Below are 15419 nucleotides of genomic sequence, written 5' to 3' on the forward strand. Positions count from 1 at the left end.
GCCCCCTTGTGGACCTGGAAAGAGAACACCTTCCCTCAGGACCACACGGGGCTCAGCAGGCCTGAACTTAGGACCCGCTGCTTTTTGTCTGTTTGAATTAAATGTTAATTAGTTACTAGGTAAAATCAGAGTTTACAGAATGCATGGAAGAGCTACAGCACTATGGTAGAACAAACGCCTATGCCCCACTACCTGTTTTTAAAAACAACTTTCTTCTCCTGTGTGTGCCTCCCCACATTCTGTCCTGTTTCCTCTTTTCACACTTCTAAGTTGTGGATGATGACTCCCTTGCTTCTCTTTCTTGTTTCCATGCATGCCTGCTTCCCTAGACAGTCTGTTGTTTAATTTTGAACAAGAGTCATCCTGTATGTGTCCGAGTGTGGCTCCTTCTGTCTGTATGTCCAGCATTTGGAATAATCGCTTCAGATCTGTCTTCTGCTAGCTGACTTTTTTACAGCTGTTTTTCGTCTGTAAAGCCCATCTACTGAATTTCTAATTTCCAATTATATTTTTCATTTATTGAAGTTCTGTTTATTCTGGTCACTTTATATCCTATTATCATTCTCTCTCTTTTTTTTTTTTTTGAGATAGGTTCTCACTCTATTGTCCAGGCTGGAATGCAGTGGCATGATCACAGTTCACTGCAGCCTTGACCTCCTGGGCTCAAGCAGTCCTCCCACCCCAGCCTCCCAAATAGTTGGGACCACACTTGGCTAATTTATTTTTATTTTTTGTAGAAACAGGGTCCCACTTTGTTGCCCATGATTGTCTTGGACTCCTGGACTCTGGGCTCAAGTGATCCTCCTGCCTTGGCCTCCCAGAGTGCTGGGATTACCAGCATGAGCCACTCCTCCTGGCCTACATCCTATTTTCAAATTAATCTTTATTTTATCAAAGTAATCATATTGCTTTCTCACCACGTTACGTTTTTGAGGTTTATCCATGACAGTATCTGTGTCTTCATTTTCTCTGCTATCCACTCTCTGAACATAGTGCTGTATGACTGGCTAGGGATGCAGCAGAGGGCAGATACAGCTCAGATGAAGCCTCCCTTGTAGTGGGGAAGAAGGAGAAATGGACGCTGAATTACAGTCGGCTGGCCTAGGAAAAGATAGGGCCCTTCAGAAGGGGTAGGCCAAAGCTCCTACAAGCTGAGCCCATAAGGCTGAGAGGGAGTTTGCTGGGTGAACAAACGAATCCCAGGTTAGAGGTCCTGCATGCAGAAGCCTTTGAGGAACGATGGTGCCTCATGTCATGAGGCCAGGCTCTCTGTGTAGGTGAGGTTGTGAGGAGACTTGGGTATTGGAACTCGCATGTAAGGTGGTATGCATTGGAACCCTGAGCTCTGGGACTGTCCTGTATATTTGAGTCACTGATAAACAGCACTCACTGAGGGGTCGAGCCTTGGAGGAGGGAGTGGAGTGGAGCTCGTGGTTAAGCAGTTCCTGCTTCTGCCCCGCCAGCCTGGTCACCCACGTCCTTCCTCACACATGAAGCAGGGGTGACCACGGTGCCTGTGTGCCGGGTCTCTGTGAGTGTGGGGAGGAGCACCGGTATTATGTTGTTTTGCCGGTTTGTTACATTGTTATGCTGCTGTTATGTCATTATTACACCAGTGTTATGTTGTTACTCCAGTGTTACGTTGCTGTTGTTACACCAGTGTTATGTGGGTATTCCGCCAGTGTTATGCCAGTATTACATTGTTACACCAGTGTTGCTACACCAGTTTTGTTACACTGAGGTTATGCTGTTGTTAGCTGGTGTTATATTGCTGTTGTTACACCATGTTATTACATTGTTGTTACACCAGTATTGTTATGTTGTTGTTATACCAGCGTTATGTTGTTACACCAGTATTGTTGTTGATACGCTGGTGTCGTTACATTGCTGTTGTTATGCCAGTGTTGTTGCATTAGTGTTACGCTGGTGCTGTTATGTTGTTGCTGTTATGTACGCCGGTGTTATGTTGGTGTTGTTACACCAGTGTTGTTATGTTGGTTGTGTTATGCCAGTGTTATGTTGCTGTTATGCCAGTGTTACGCCGGGATTGCTATGCCAGTGTTGTTAGGCTGATGTTTTTACACTGGTGTAGTCATTACGCTGTTGCTGTTGTTATATGGTGTTATGCTGGTGGTGTTATGCCAGTATTACATTGTTATTATGCTGATTTTGTTATACTGGTGTTGATATGTTGTTATGCTAGTGTTACATTATTACACTGGTGTTGTTATGCCAGTGTTGTTACATTTTTATGCTGTGTTGCTGTTATGCTGGTGTTGTTATGCCAGTGTTCCTGTTACACTGGTGGTGTTACATTGTGTTGGTGTTATTACACCAGTGTTGTTACATTGTTGTTATATGGTGTTGCTATTGTTATGCTGGTGGTGTTACATTGTTTCACTGGTGTTAGGTGGCTGTTATGCCAGTGTTGTTACATTGCTCGGTGTTATGTTGTTACAACTGTGTTACTACATTGTTGTTATGCTAGTGTTGTTACATTGTTATGCTGTTGTTAGGTTGCTGTTGTTACACTGTTACATTGTTGTCACAGCAGTGTTATGCCACTATCATGTTTTATGTTGCTGTTGTTACGCTGGTGTTATGTTGCTGTTATACCAGTGTTATATTATGCCAGTGTTATGTTGCTATTGTTACGCCTGTGTTATGTTGCCATTATGCTGGTGTTATGTTGTTACACCCGTGTTATGTTGCTGTTATGCCATTGATATGTTGATGTTAATGCCAGTGTTGTCATGTTGATGTTTTGTTGTTACACTGGTATTGTTATGTTGGTGTTGTTACGCCAGTGTTGTCATATTGTTACACTGGGGTTATGTTGCTAGTGTTATGCCAGTGTTGTAACATGCCAGTGTTATGTTGCTGTTACACCAGTGTTGTTACACTGTTGTTATGCCAGTGTTAGTGTTACACGGGTATTATTACATTGTTACATAGTGGCAGGTTGTTGCACCAGTGTTATGGTGTTACATTGGGGTTATGTTGCTGCTGTTACACCAGTGTGGTTACATATTGTCATGCCAGTATTATGTTGCTGTTGTTATGCTGGTGGTACATTGTTAGGCTGGTGTTGTTATGTTATGCCAATGTCATTATGTTGCTGTTATACCAGTATTGTTACATTGTTACACTAGTGTTATGTTGCTGGTGTTATGCCAGTGTTGTTACTTTGTTACACCGGTTTTATGTTGCTGGTGTTATGCCAGTGTTGTTACATTGCTGTTATGCTGGTGGTGGTGTTATGCCAGTGTTGTTACATTGTAATGCTGGGGTTACAGTAGTGGTATATTATGCCAGTATTGTTACATTGTTGTTATATTGATGTTACAGTGTTATGCTGGTGTTGTTATGCCAGTGTTGTCACATCGTTGTAAGCTGGTCTTATGTTGCTGCTGTTACACTGGTTTTGTAACATTATGCCAGTGTTATGTTGTTATATCAGTGTTGTTATGTTGCTACACCAGTGTTATGTTGTTATGCTGGTGTTGTTACATTGTTGTTACACCAGTGTTATGTTGCTGGTGTTACTCTATTGTTACATTGTTATGCTGATGTTATTACACTGTTGTTATGTTGGTATTATGTTGTTATGCTGGTGTTACATTCTTATGCTGGTGTTGTTACATTGTTGTTATGCTGGTGTTGTTACATTGTTGTTATGCCAGTGTTGTTATGCTGGTGTTACGTTGTTGGTGTTATGCTGGTGTTGTTAACACCAGTGTTGTTATGCTAGTGTTGATATGTTGGTGTTGTTACACTGGTGTTATGTTGGTTTTGTTATGCCAGTGTTATATTGTTGTTAAGCTGGTGTTATGTTGCTGTTGTTATGCTGGTGTTGTAATGTTATGTCACTGTTATGTTGTTACACTGGTATTGTTATGTTGCTGTGGTTACACCAGTGTTGTTATGTTGCTAGGCCAGTGTTATGTTACACTGGTTTTGTTATGTTGTTGTTACACCAGTGTTGTTACATTGTTGTTACATTGGTGTTATATTGTTACGCTGGTGTTATGTCCTTATGCTGGTGTTGTTACATTGTTGTTATGTCAGTGTTATGTTGTTGTTATACTGGTGGTGTTATGTTGCTGTTGTTATGCCAGTGTTATGTTGTTTTTACACCTGTATTGTTATGTTGCTGTTAACGCTGGGCCTGCTGCTCTGTGTTCTCCAGGTGTTCTTCCCTTTTATTCTCACAGTCACCCCATACACCTGACAACTGGACGTGTGCACCTTGGGATCTTCAGCATAAACACATCTAAATCCTCCACCAAACTCCTCCACTCCCAGCCTCCCTGTGTCTGTGAGCGCCTCTACTGCCCATCCCTCCACTCAGGCCCCACTTCCAGGGCTCGTATTTGGGGCCTCCGTGTTGCTCACGCCCACCCTGTCTGTCAGCAGGTCCAGCCAATCCTGACTCCAGGTGCATCTCCCTCCCCCGCAGCTCCTGTACTACCCATTAGTCCAGGCCCTGTCGTCTCCGCTGGGCAGCCGTGCAGCCTCCTTCTTGCCTTCCCTGCTTCTGCACCCATTCTCCCCTGCAGGCCAGGGGTTGTTCCCCAATATGGGTCTCGTCTTTTGACTCAAACCCTTCAGCGTCCCCCAGTGAGCTTAGAAAAAGTGCATCCTCTTTGCCTTGTCCTGCAAGACCCCTGCACTCCTCTCCAGCCTCACTGCTGTCCCCACTCTTTGCTCACCTCCATCTGGCCCCCAGCACGCCAAGTTCCTTCCTGCCTCGGGGCTTTGGCACTGGAGGGTCCATGCATCTGAGACGCTCTCTCCCTGGTCTTTTGCCCGGCTGGCTCTTCGGGTCTCACAGGAGCCTTTTCATTACCCTCAGTCACAGCCAGTCTGTAGTTTTATTTGCTTCCTTTTCTCTCCTTCCCTCTTTCCCTCTTTCCCACTCCCCTGCACACTGCTTGGCACAGATGTGCGCCTGGTAGTGAGGTGCCATTTGTTGGTCCCATCAGAGGGCAGGATGCAGGAACAAAAGTCAAGTTACTTGCCCAAGATCACACATTAGTAAGTGGCAGTCACACTCTAGGGCCCGAGCCCCTGCCACAGTGCTGCTGCCCCCACCATGGCACCATAGCCCCCACAGTGCCAAGCCGTCTGCCGCCAGTGGCCAGGCAGGGCAGGGTGAGGGGCTGGCCAGTATCTGCAGGTGCAATCTGGCCTTTACTGGGAATAGAGCTTTCTTCATGTGGATTTCTGGAGAGGCTTATGGATTTAACGCATTCTCTTACAGAAGTTCTCATTGTTTGACAGAGACGGTGGCTTTAAGACTTCCTCCCTTCTCTTGGTGAGGTTGGCTTTGGTATGCACCATTTTTATAGGATCTGTGGACTCAGGGGCAAGGATGCTTGGATGCAGGACGAATGTGGGGCTGGGGTCTTGGTGCACCTTGGGGAAATCTGATGCCCTGGCCTCTCTTTACATCCTCCCCTTCTCCACCTCCCTTCACCAGGGCGCACCAGCTTCTATGAGGAGTACGGTGTCATTCGTGACGTCCTCCAGAACCACCTGACAGAGATCCTCACCCTGGTGGCCATGGAGCTGCCCCACAGCGTCAGCAGCGTGGAGGCGGTGCTGCGGCACAAGCTTCGGCTCTTCCAGGCACTGCGGGGCCTGCAGAGGGTCAGTGCCGTCGTGGGCCAGTACCAGGCTTACAGCGAGCAGGTGCGCAGGGAGCTGCAGAAGCTAGACAGCTTCCACAGCCTGACACCGACCTTTGCAGGTGGGCCCTGGGGTCGGGCACGGGGCGCTGGGCTGCTGACTTCCGGGAGCAACTTTCCAAACCCACACTCCTTTGGGTGGGGTGGAGGGGACTTGCAGTGGAATTTCTCCCAGGGTGCTTGGCAGAAAGCGTTCCCCTGTCTCCCTGGCCTCCTACCAGCTCAGAGCAGCAGGCCACCTGCTGGTGCTCTCAGGGTGAAGGAAGTCCTGATGGCCTTGGCCTCGCGTCAGCCCCACTTCAGTCCCAGATGCTTCCCAAGGGTTTGTCATGGGAGGCTCAGACAGACCTGGTTCCCGCCTCATAGGGCCTACCCAGCAAGGCCGCAAGCCTTTGGCCTGGCCTGGCCACAGCTGGAGACACTTCCAGTGGGCAAGTGCCAGACTAGGGTTGTCCTGTAGGCAGTTCCAGAGGCCCAGGGCTTTCTGGGAGAGGCTGACTCCTCGGCAGCTAGCAGCGAGGCAGCAAGAACAGCGCTGCCTGCGGAGCATGTGCCACGTGCCAGGTGCCTTGTAGACGTCTCTCTTGCAAGTCTCACGCACAAACCAAGAGGCGGGGGTCATTAGCCCTGTTTTATATGTGAGGAAATGTCAGGCTCGGTGATGTCATGAAAATGAACCAGGCTTGGAACTTGGCCAGGGAGTCCTGTCAGCTCTGGGCTCTTGCCACCAGCCCTTGCCCTCCCCAAAGTCATCCTCCCCGCTGATACCCCGCCCATGGGCCTCTGGTTGAGTGACTGTCTCCCCACCCCCCTGCATCTGACCCTGGGTCGGGTGCATCGTGAATGCTTCACAAACAGAGGAGGGGAGAACATTTCTCTGTAGGGCCCCCGCCCCCTTATACAGCTGAGTCAGGATCCCCCACCCTGCTTGCCCCCACTGTGGGGCTTCCTGTAGAATCTCCAGCTTGGAGGCTCTCAGCCAGGCTCTTCTTTGCTGGGGGACCATGACTCTAAGAGAGGCCTCAAGGAAGGGAGGTGGCAAAGCTGTAGAGATAACCCCAGAGGCCAGTTTTTCAGCATGGACCAGGAAGAGAAGGTCATAGAAGAGAGGCCAGCTGAGGGGTGATCATGACAAGGCAAGGGGCTTCCCACAGGCAGGGGGACGCCCGGAGGAGGGGCCGGCGAGGAGAGGGCTGGCCAGAGAGTCCTGGTCTGTGCCGGAGAGTCACCTTCTGCTGTTCCCTCGCCCCAGGCGTTCTCGTGCACGTTGACAACCTTCGCTGGGAGGGTGTGCCTTTCATCCTGATGTCTGGCAAAGCCTTGGATGAGAGAGTGGGCTACGCTCGGATCTTGTTCAAGAACCAGGCATGCTGTGTCCAGAGCGAAAAGCACTGGGCCGCAGCGCAGAGCCAGTGCCTGCCTCGGCAGCTCGTCTTCCACATTGGCCATGGTGACCTGGGTAGCCCGGCTGTGCTGGTCAGCAAGAACCTGTTCAGGCCCTCTCTGCCCTCCAGCTGGAAGGAAGTGGAGGGCCCGCCCGGGCTCCGCATTTTTGGCAGCCCTCTGTCCAGTTACTATGCCTACAGCCCCGTGCAGGAGCGGGACGCCTACTCCATCCTCTTATCCCACATCTACCACGGCCGGAAGGATTCCTTCATCACCACAGAGAACCTGCTGGCCTCTTGGGGCTTCTGGACGCCCCTACTGGAAAGCCTGGCCCACACGGTCCCACGCCTGTATCCTGGAGGAGCTGAGAACGGCCATCTGCTGGACTTTGAGTTCAGTAGCGGCCGGTTGTTCTTTTCCCAGCAGCAGCCGGAGCAGCTGGTGCCAGGGCCAGGGTCAGCCCCAATGCCCAGTGACTTCCAGGTCCTCCGGGCCAAGTACCGAGAGAGCCCGCTGGTGTCTGCCTGGTCTGAGGAGCTGATCTCTAAGCTGGCCACTGACATCGAGGCCACCGCTGTGCAGGCTGTACGGCGCTTTGGCCAGTTCCACCTGGCGCTGTCAGGGGGCTCAAGTCCTGTGGCCCTATTCCAGCAGCTGGCCACAGCACACTATGGCTTCCCCTGGGCCCACACGCACCTGTGGCTGGTTGACGAGCGCTGTGTCCCGCTCTCTGATCCAGAGTCCAACTTCCAGGGCCTGCAAGCCCACCTGCTGCAGCACGTCCGGGTCCCCTACCTCAACATCCACCCCATGCCGGTGCACCTGCAGCAGCGGCTCTGTGCTGAGGAGGACCAGGGTGCCCAGCTCTATGCCAGGGAGATCTCAACCCTAGTGGCCAACAGCAGCTTCGACCTGGTGCTGCTGGGCATGGGCACTGATGGACACACAGCCTCCCTCTTCCCACAGTCGCCCACTGGCCTGGATGGCGAGCAGCTGGTCGTGCTGACCACAAGCCCCTCCCAGCCACACCGCCGCATGAGCCTCAGCCTGCCTCTCATCAACCGCGCCAAGAAGGTGGCGGTCCTGGTCATGGGCAGGATGAAGCGTGAAATCACCACACTGGTGAGCCGGGTGGGCCATGAGCCCAAGAAGTGGCCCATCTCAGGTGTCCTGCCACACTCCGGTCAGCTGGTGTGGTACATGGACTACGACGCCTTCCTGGGATGAGGGTGTCTGCGCCCCTTGCCCGGTCTGCTCCTGTGCTTTCCTTCACCTCTGTCTCCCTCCCCTCTCGGCTCCACCACCTGCCAGCATGCCCTGGCTCTCCAGACCCTGCTGCCCCACAGTCAGGCCCCAGAGAGGGCAGGACAAGGTCTTGTCCCAATACCTTTGACAGGCAGCTCTGTCTAGTGGTGGATAGATGCAGAAACAAAGAAGAAATGGAATCTGCTCCTGAGAAGCTCCAAATCCAGGCCAGGAGAGAAACCTTAAGAAAAGCCCTGCAGCAGTCACACATTCCCATCAGCCAGCACAACGCAGATGGCGCCCAGCTCCCGTGTTCACAGGAGGAGACGTGGTGGGCTGAGGTTAATCAGGGAAAGTTTCCTGGGGGAGGTGGTCCTTGAACTGGCTCCTGGGGAACATTCAAAGAGCATGATTGGCAGACAGAAGGGTGCAGAGGTACCCAGGGGAGTACATTACCCTGTGCAAGGCAGGGGCGCTGCTGACCATCTTGAGACCTTGAAGGGGTCAAGCCCCTCCTTCCCCAGCTGCCCCTTCTTCTAGAACCTCTGCACATCCAGCCTCTGTCTCTCCTCTTTGCTGCCTCCACCGGCTCCCACTCACTGACCCTCTCTCCTCCATCCTGGCTGTGCAGTGGGAATTCCAGTCTCCTGCCTGCATCTTTGCTATTCCTCAGACTCCGTTTATAGAGAGATCAGGGCTGATAACCGGAATACAGCAGCACAGATTAGGCAATGAAAAAGATTCCAGAACTTTTTTTTAATTAAAAAAAAATATTTGCAGAGATGAGCCCTTCTAGTTGCCCAGGCTAGTCTCAAACCCCCGAGCTCAAGCGATCCTCCCATCTCAGCCTCCCCAAGTGCTGGGATTACACGTGTGAGCCACTGTGCCAGGCCCCAGAAATCTCAGAGTGCTGTCTGGAGCTCCCTTTCTCAGCTGATGACCTGCTCTGCATGGCGAGGTGGGGTCTTACGCCCCCAGCATCCTCAGAGAGGACCCCCGACCTCTGCTGCTTCTCTGTCCTGCTAGTCTTCTTCCATGAAGCATGCTGGGTGCACATAATCAGGGTGCACATAATCCTGGGGAGCCCCAATTTAAGAGGGTCAGTTACATCTCAGGGGACTCCCAGGTGGGTGTTCCACTCTCAGTAGCCCTTCTTGTTTTACCAGGACAGATCCAGTTAAATCACCAACTGAGGTGACAGCTCATTAGTGGGGAGAGAGATGGAGCATCAAGTGACACAGGGTCATCCAGACGGCTCTGCTCCCACCAAGATAGGAGCCAGGCCTCACTGGCAGGGCGGCTGTCCACAGCCCTTCAGGGGCTCGCTTGGCAGTTGACAGGGCTGCAGCCAGGCCTTCTCTCCCTACCCCTTGGTGGCCCCATGACTTCCCGTCTGCTATCTCTCCTGCCACTTCTCACCTCACCACTAACACTGCCAAGACTGGGGAAGTAAGTGGATAGCTTCTCCATAAGCATAGGTTGGGGACTGTGATCTTGAGAAGCCATGGGCCAGCAATACCTGCTTTTCTGACACCCCCAAGGAAGGCTCTGACATTCTTTTAAAAAACAACACAAAGCAAAATTCCCAGGACATGTGTAGTTTTGTTTGTTCAACATCCCACAGTCAAGGCTGGGAGACAGAACTCTTGGTTAAGGTCAATTTTTCTGTCTGGCTTCTCCCCCACCTTACACTTGAACTCGTTTGGGCAGATAAAAAATTTCGACCACATTTTCAGAGGGGGCTTTCATGGATGAGGGAGCATGGCAAAGTCAGTTTCTTTCTGGACTATTTACACTTCAAGGCTATGGATTTCAAGGAATCTTGGCTTTCATTTGCAATGCCAGCCTGAGACCTGGTTCCCAAGCCGGGGCTCTTTTTCAGACTGCTTACTCTGGCCACCAACCCAGACCAGACAGAGGGATCTTTCTCTCTCTCGTTTTTTTTTTTGTTTTTTTTTGAGACAGTCTTTCTGTGTCGCCCAGACAGGAACACAGTGGCAAGGTCTTGGCTCACTACAACCTCCACCTCTTGGGTTCAAGCAATTCTCGTGCCTCAACGTCATGAGTAGATGGGACTACAGGTGCCAACCACCATGCCTAGTTAATTTTTGTATTTTCATAGACAAGGGTGTCACCACGTTGCCCAGGCTTGTCTCAAACTCCGGAGCTCAGGCAGTCTACCCACCTCAGTCTCCCAAAGTGCTGGGATTACAAGTGTGGCCACCACACCCAGCCAGTACATCTGTCTTTATAAACCTGAAGAGTGCCCCTCATTAGGACAGAACCATAGAGCCCAGAGCCGGGAAGACCCCATCCCGGCGCCCAGTGTCTGCTTCTGCACGTGATGGGCGGGCTCAGGAGAGTACAGGGGGTCTCAGTGGAAGTTTCACAGCTGCCCTCGTGGGGGAGCCCTTGCACTACACTGCCACCTCCTGAGTGCCTGGTCCCTGAGCAGCTCCTGTGCCTGATTTCTCATTTCCCTCCTCTCTCCCCGGATGCCTGGCCCCAGCACTCTCCCATCTATTCTTCAGGAACTGACTCCTCTGCAGTGGCAACGCCAGAGAGAAAGGGGCCTTCACATGCCCAAGTACCCCTGCAGGATGAAGGGCGAGCCGGCCCTTGAAGTCACCATTTCTGAATAGTAGTCACTGACGCCGAGTCTGGGATGTCGTGTTCTAGCTCAGCCTTGCCTGGGATGCACCATGGGTCTGTGCAGATCGTGGGTGGGAGTGTGAGTGGGGGTCAAAAGGCCAAAGGTTGTCTTTCCAGAATCAAGTGCCTTCTTCAGATCATGTTGGAAAAGTCCAAACTTGGAGCTTTTCATGTTCCCCTGCCCCTGCCCACCCCTTTCCCTTCACCTGAGTTAGGAAGCAGAAGTTCTTGGAACCTTCTGGGCTGGTGGCTTTCAAACTTCAGACCAGAGTCTGCAGCAAGAAATGTGCCTTCCATCATAAATTAGTCCATTCGTTTACAACTGTGTCTCAAGCAAGTTTCATAAAAAAAAAAATTCTTATTTTTAGGACTTTGGATATCCTCTATTTTGTAGTTTTCATTTTAAAAAATGCTTCTTAAATTTCACTAAATTGGGCTAGGTGCCCTGGCTAGTGCCTGTAATCCCAGTACTGTGGGAGGCTGAGGTGAGAGGTTCACTTGAGCTCAGAAGGTTGAAACCAGCCTGGGCAACATGGTGAGACCCCCGTCTACAAAAGGTTTTTAAAAAATTAGCCAGGCATGGTGGTGCCTACCTGTAGTCTCAGCTACTCGGGAGGCTGAGGTAGGAGGATCACCAGAGTGCAGGAGGCTGAGGCTGCAGTAAGGTGTGATTGCACTAGTGCACTCTAGCCTGGAAGACAGAGTGAGCCTCTCTCAAAAAAAGAAAGAAAAAAGAAAAGGAAAGAATGATGACAACAGCCCAGGCAGCAGCCCTGCTCAGAACCCAGGTCTGTGGGATTCCAGGGCTGTGTTCCCAGGCATGCTTCTGGCCTCTTCCTGGCCTGGGAGCCCTTGAGGCCTATGGTGGCAGCAGTCACCACAGTCCAGGTGCCCTGGTGTGGACCAATGATTCCATCCACATGGAGGCTCACATGTGCACTTGGGGGCCTATAAATGGCAGAAGGGCCCCTCCTTTGGGAGACCTTTTCAGTCAGCAGCTCTAGAGCAAGCATGATCACCATTTGTAGAGGGGAAGGAATCAAGGGACTTGAAGCTAGATGTAAGATAGATCAAAATCTGGGGGCAAATTTTCTGCCAACTTCAAGTTAAAATAGGCCCATCCTACTGAATTTCCCTGTTGTTTCTCTGGAGACAATACTTTAACCTTACTCTTGGGCCCCCAAATTATAATCATACTCAAAGCTTCCTACCTTTTGGCCTAATATTCCAGACTATTCCCTCGAGGGGTTTCATTCCAAACTATGCAGGGCTCAGGCTCCCTAGTCTGGCCCCTGGTGTTTTTCTTGAGTTTCTTCTGTTCCTGTTCTCCGAGAGGGCCCAGGTGGAACACCTCTCAGGGAGGGAGAAGCTTCCAAAGCCACAGGACTGTTTCCCAGAATTTGGTTTTCAGGTACAAAACTCTTTTTGTCCTGTATGATATATGCAGCCTCAGAGAAGCAGCCTGTGCATCCGTTTTCCCCAGCTACATTTTTATCTTCAGCACATGGAGCTCCCTTAGAACTTACTCCACTGGTTAGAAAAACAAAAGCACCCTGGCAGCATCTCAGTGTCAGAGTGAGCACGGCACAGGAAAGGCCCGTGGTGACAAGGGCGAGGTGGCCGCAGTGACCGGATGACACCCTAGCACCCATTCGCCCTGCAAATGAGGCTCCAGAGGGCGAAGATCTGTGGAGACCAGATGTCACAGGCCATGTGACCCACTAGGGGCCACTTACCCCTTGTCATCCGCTGGCTGAACTGAACACATTCCCTCTCTCTACAACTCTCCCATGAGGCTGCACCTGTGTGGGTGGCAGTTGAAGCAGTACCGTTCATACTGTACACAGGAAGGAAGGAAGTGCTTTCAGTCTCACCAGCATCTGGCAGCGAATCTGAGCCTGTGAGGGCATCCGAAGCGGTGATGCCATACGAACCTCCCGGCTGGTGCCGTCTGCCTTTGGAGGCACCAAGCATTGTAACTCAGTCATGGGAGCTGCCTCGTTGGAAATGCAGATTTATTGCTATAGTCTTGCCTGCTTCTGTCTCTTGTCCACAGCATGTGTGAGCCCAGGTGTCATTTGGCACAGTCCAATGTCCGTCTTCATTTGCTCATGCAGAGGAGTTGAGTTGGACACTCCCAGGTTCTTGGTTTTCCTTTAGCAGTGCCCTGGGCAGTCTCCCTATAAAACAGCCCACCTCCTCCTGTGCCTTCTGCTCCAGAGCAGAGCTCTCCCTCCCATCTCTTCAGTCTTCCCTGCAAAATCTGGCCACCGGGGAAAGGAGCAGGAACCCTGGGCAGCAGATGCCATCCAGGAAGAGCCACACACATGGTTCTCCAACCCACCATCAGCATTGCAAGGCAGGGTGTGAGTGAGAAACTGAGGCTCTCGCAGCTCGTTGCTGAGCAAGGTGCAACTTGACTCACGCTGTGGTCAGCACTAGACGGGATGGCAAGGGCTTTCAGATGCATTTCTGAGATTCCAGCAAGCCAGGGGGAATGCGATCCCTTTGCTGAAGCTTTCCTTCTAGCCAACTTTTGGGACTGCTTCTGTTTGCAAAGGAAGTCGCCGGGGAGGTGCCCATCTCTGTGTGACCCACACATGGGAAGCAGGAGCATTAGAGTAATTACACTTCTGCTGCTGTTTTGATTCTCAAGGCTGATCTTTGTTTAAACCCTCACCTTGCCGTCAGGGGCTTTAAAGGCAGTCTGCATCTTTTCTTCCCTTGGTGTGGGAGAGGTAATCACTTGGATTTGCTGAAAGCTGTATGGAGTGTATTTGAACAGCTGGTAGTTAGCTTTGAAAGTGGAAGTGTTAACAGACCCCACCTGTGTCAGTTTGGGTCCTTCACTCTATCCCCACAGAAGCCTAGAGGGGTCTGTTGTGAAGCATTATGGGTTGCCTGCATGTAGGAGGAAGGATCTGTGTTAGCCAGAAATCAGGAACCCGACTTGCCTTTACCTCTCTGAGATGTGCTAGAAACAGCCTTCACTTCCTGGTTCTGTCCACCGGGAAGAGCCAGCTGGCAGCAGATCCCAGGGGCAGAGCCCCTGCTGAGTCCCAGGAGCGTGTCTTTACCTGTGTCTGAGAGGGAACTGTGATTCCAGCTGGACATGTCACATTGGAGCAGTGCTGAGAGGCTGTTACAGGAGAACTAGACAGGGGCGGGGCCTGCTGCATCTGGATCACGTTCCTGCGCTCTGCCCTGTGCCAGGGACTCGGGGTCTGGGCTTCTGCCAGGTGAGGAGCAAAGAGGCTGTTCCCTTGGGTGGAGAGGCATGGGCATGAGAGCCACCCATTGCCAAGCAGCAAGAATGTTCGTGCTTTTTTTTAGACAGGGGAACCCCACTGGTTTTTATGGAAACACTGGAAACTCAAAGATCCCTGGGATGATGAGACACGAGACACATTCAGAACAAATGCCATTTTTTTTTTTTTTTTTTTTTTTTTTTGAGACAGAGTCTTGCTCTGTTGCCCAGGCTGGAGTGCAGTGGCACAATATCGGTTCACTGCAAATTTTACCTCCTGAGTTCAAGTGATTCTCCTACCTCAGCCTCCTAAGAGCTGGGCTTACACCACCATGCCCAGCAAATTTTTGTATTTTCAGTAGAGATGGGTTTCACCCTGTTGGCCAGGCTGGTCTCAAACTCCTGACCTCAGGCGATCCACCTGCCCCCAAAGTGCTGGGGGCAGGCTGCCACCAGCCTCCCAAAGTGCTGGGATTACAGGCATGAGCTACCAGACTTGGCCAGAACAATTGCCTTTTTAAACCTTTAAAAAACGTTTTCAAAATGCCTTTTTCTATGTCAAATGTAACACTTATTTTTTAAACAATAAAACTGATTTGCCAAAATCCATGCTTTAATTCTTTCTTTGGGGGATGGGATACAGGGGTCTGTGGGCCCCGGCATCGTGCTGGTGTGTTCTTAGAGGAAGGGGAGGTTTCGGGTGGGTGAGGGACCTGAACCTCGGACAGCCACATGCCCATTGCAAGTGTGAGTGTGTCTGAGCAAGCCAGTGCGTTCCATTTGCAAGAGGGTTCGTGAGCCTCATGGGAGAGACAGCGGTGGGGAGAATGATTGCATCTCATAGATTCCCAAGCAGTCTGGGAAGAGTCCCCCAACCTTCCCAGAAGCCCACGGGAGGGGAAGGAGCTCACCCCTAAGGGAGCACATGGGGATACCTGATGGGAGATGTCAAGAGGTGAGGGTCTTTGAAGACACTAGAGCCTGATGCCTTCATTTGTCTTCTCTCCTGTCCCCTAAGTCCAAGCTGTGTCACACTCCTAGGAACCTAAGTGTTCTGGGGAAGTCAGATAGGATTTCAGGACCACTCGAGGTACAGGAGTTAGAGATTTGCAGATTGTCACCAATAGCATGCAGGACCCATGCAGGCATGGTGACATCACAAGGTGGCAAAAGGAGCAGCGTGCCCATCTGGAATAGAT

At 51.2% G+C, this 15419-nt stretch overlaps 1 protein-coding gene across 3 annotated transcripts in view; it reads left to right on the plus strand.

Annotated features, from left to right (window-relative positions):
• The window catches only part of H6PD (hexose-6-phosphate dehydrogenase/glucose 1-dehydrogenase), a 36985-nt gene extending 22160 nt beyond the window's left edge, over positions 1 to 14825 (plus strand). For all 3 annotated transcript variants that reach the window (XM_009000371.5, XM_035307629.3, XM_002750250.6), the window contains exons 4-5: positions 5483 to 5752; positions 6943 to 14825. In XM_009000371.5, coding sequence (XP_008998619.2) covers positions 5483 to 5752; positions 6943 to 8303 — 1631 coding nt within the window. In that variant the 3' untranslated portion in view covers positions 8304 to 14825. The remainder of the gene's footprint in view (positions 1 to 5482; positions 5753 to 6942) is intronic.
• Positions 14826 to 15419: the final 594 nt, after the last annotated feature.

The sequence above is a fragment of the Callithrix jacchus genome, chromosome 7, assembly GCF_049354715.1.
Source record: "Callithrix jacchus isolate 240 chromosome 7, calJac240_pri, whole genome shotgun sequence".
Classification (NCBI taxonomy): Eukaryota; Metazoa; Chordata; class Mammalia; order Primates; family Cebidae; genus Callithrix; species Callithrix jacchus.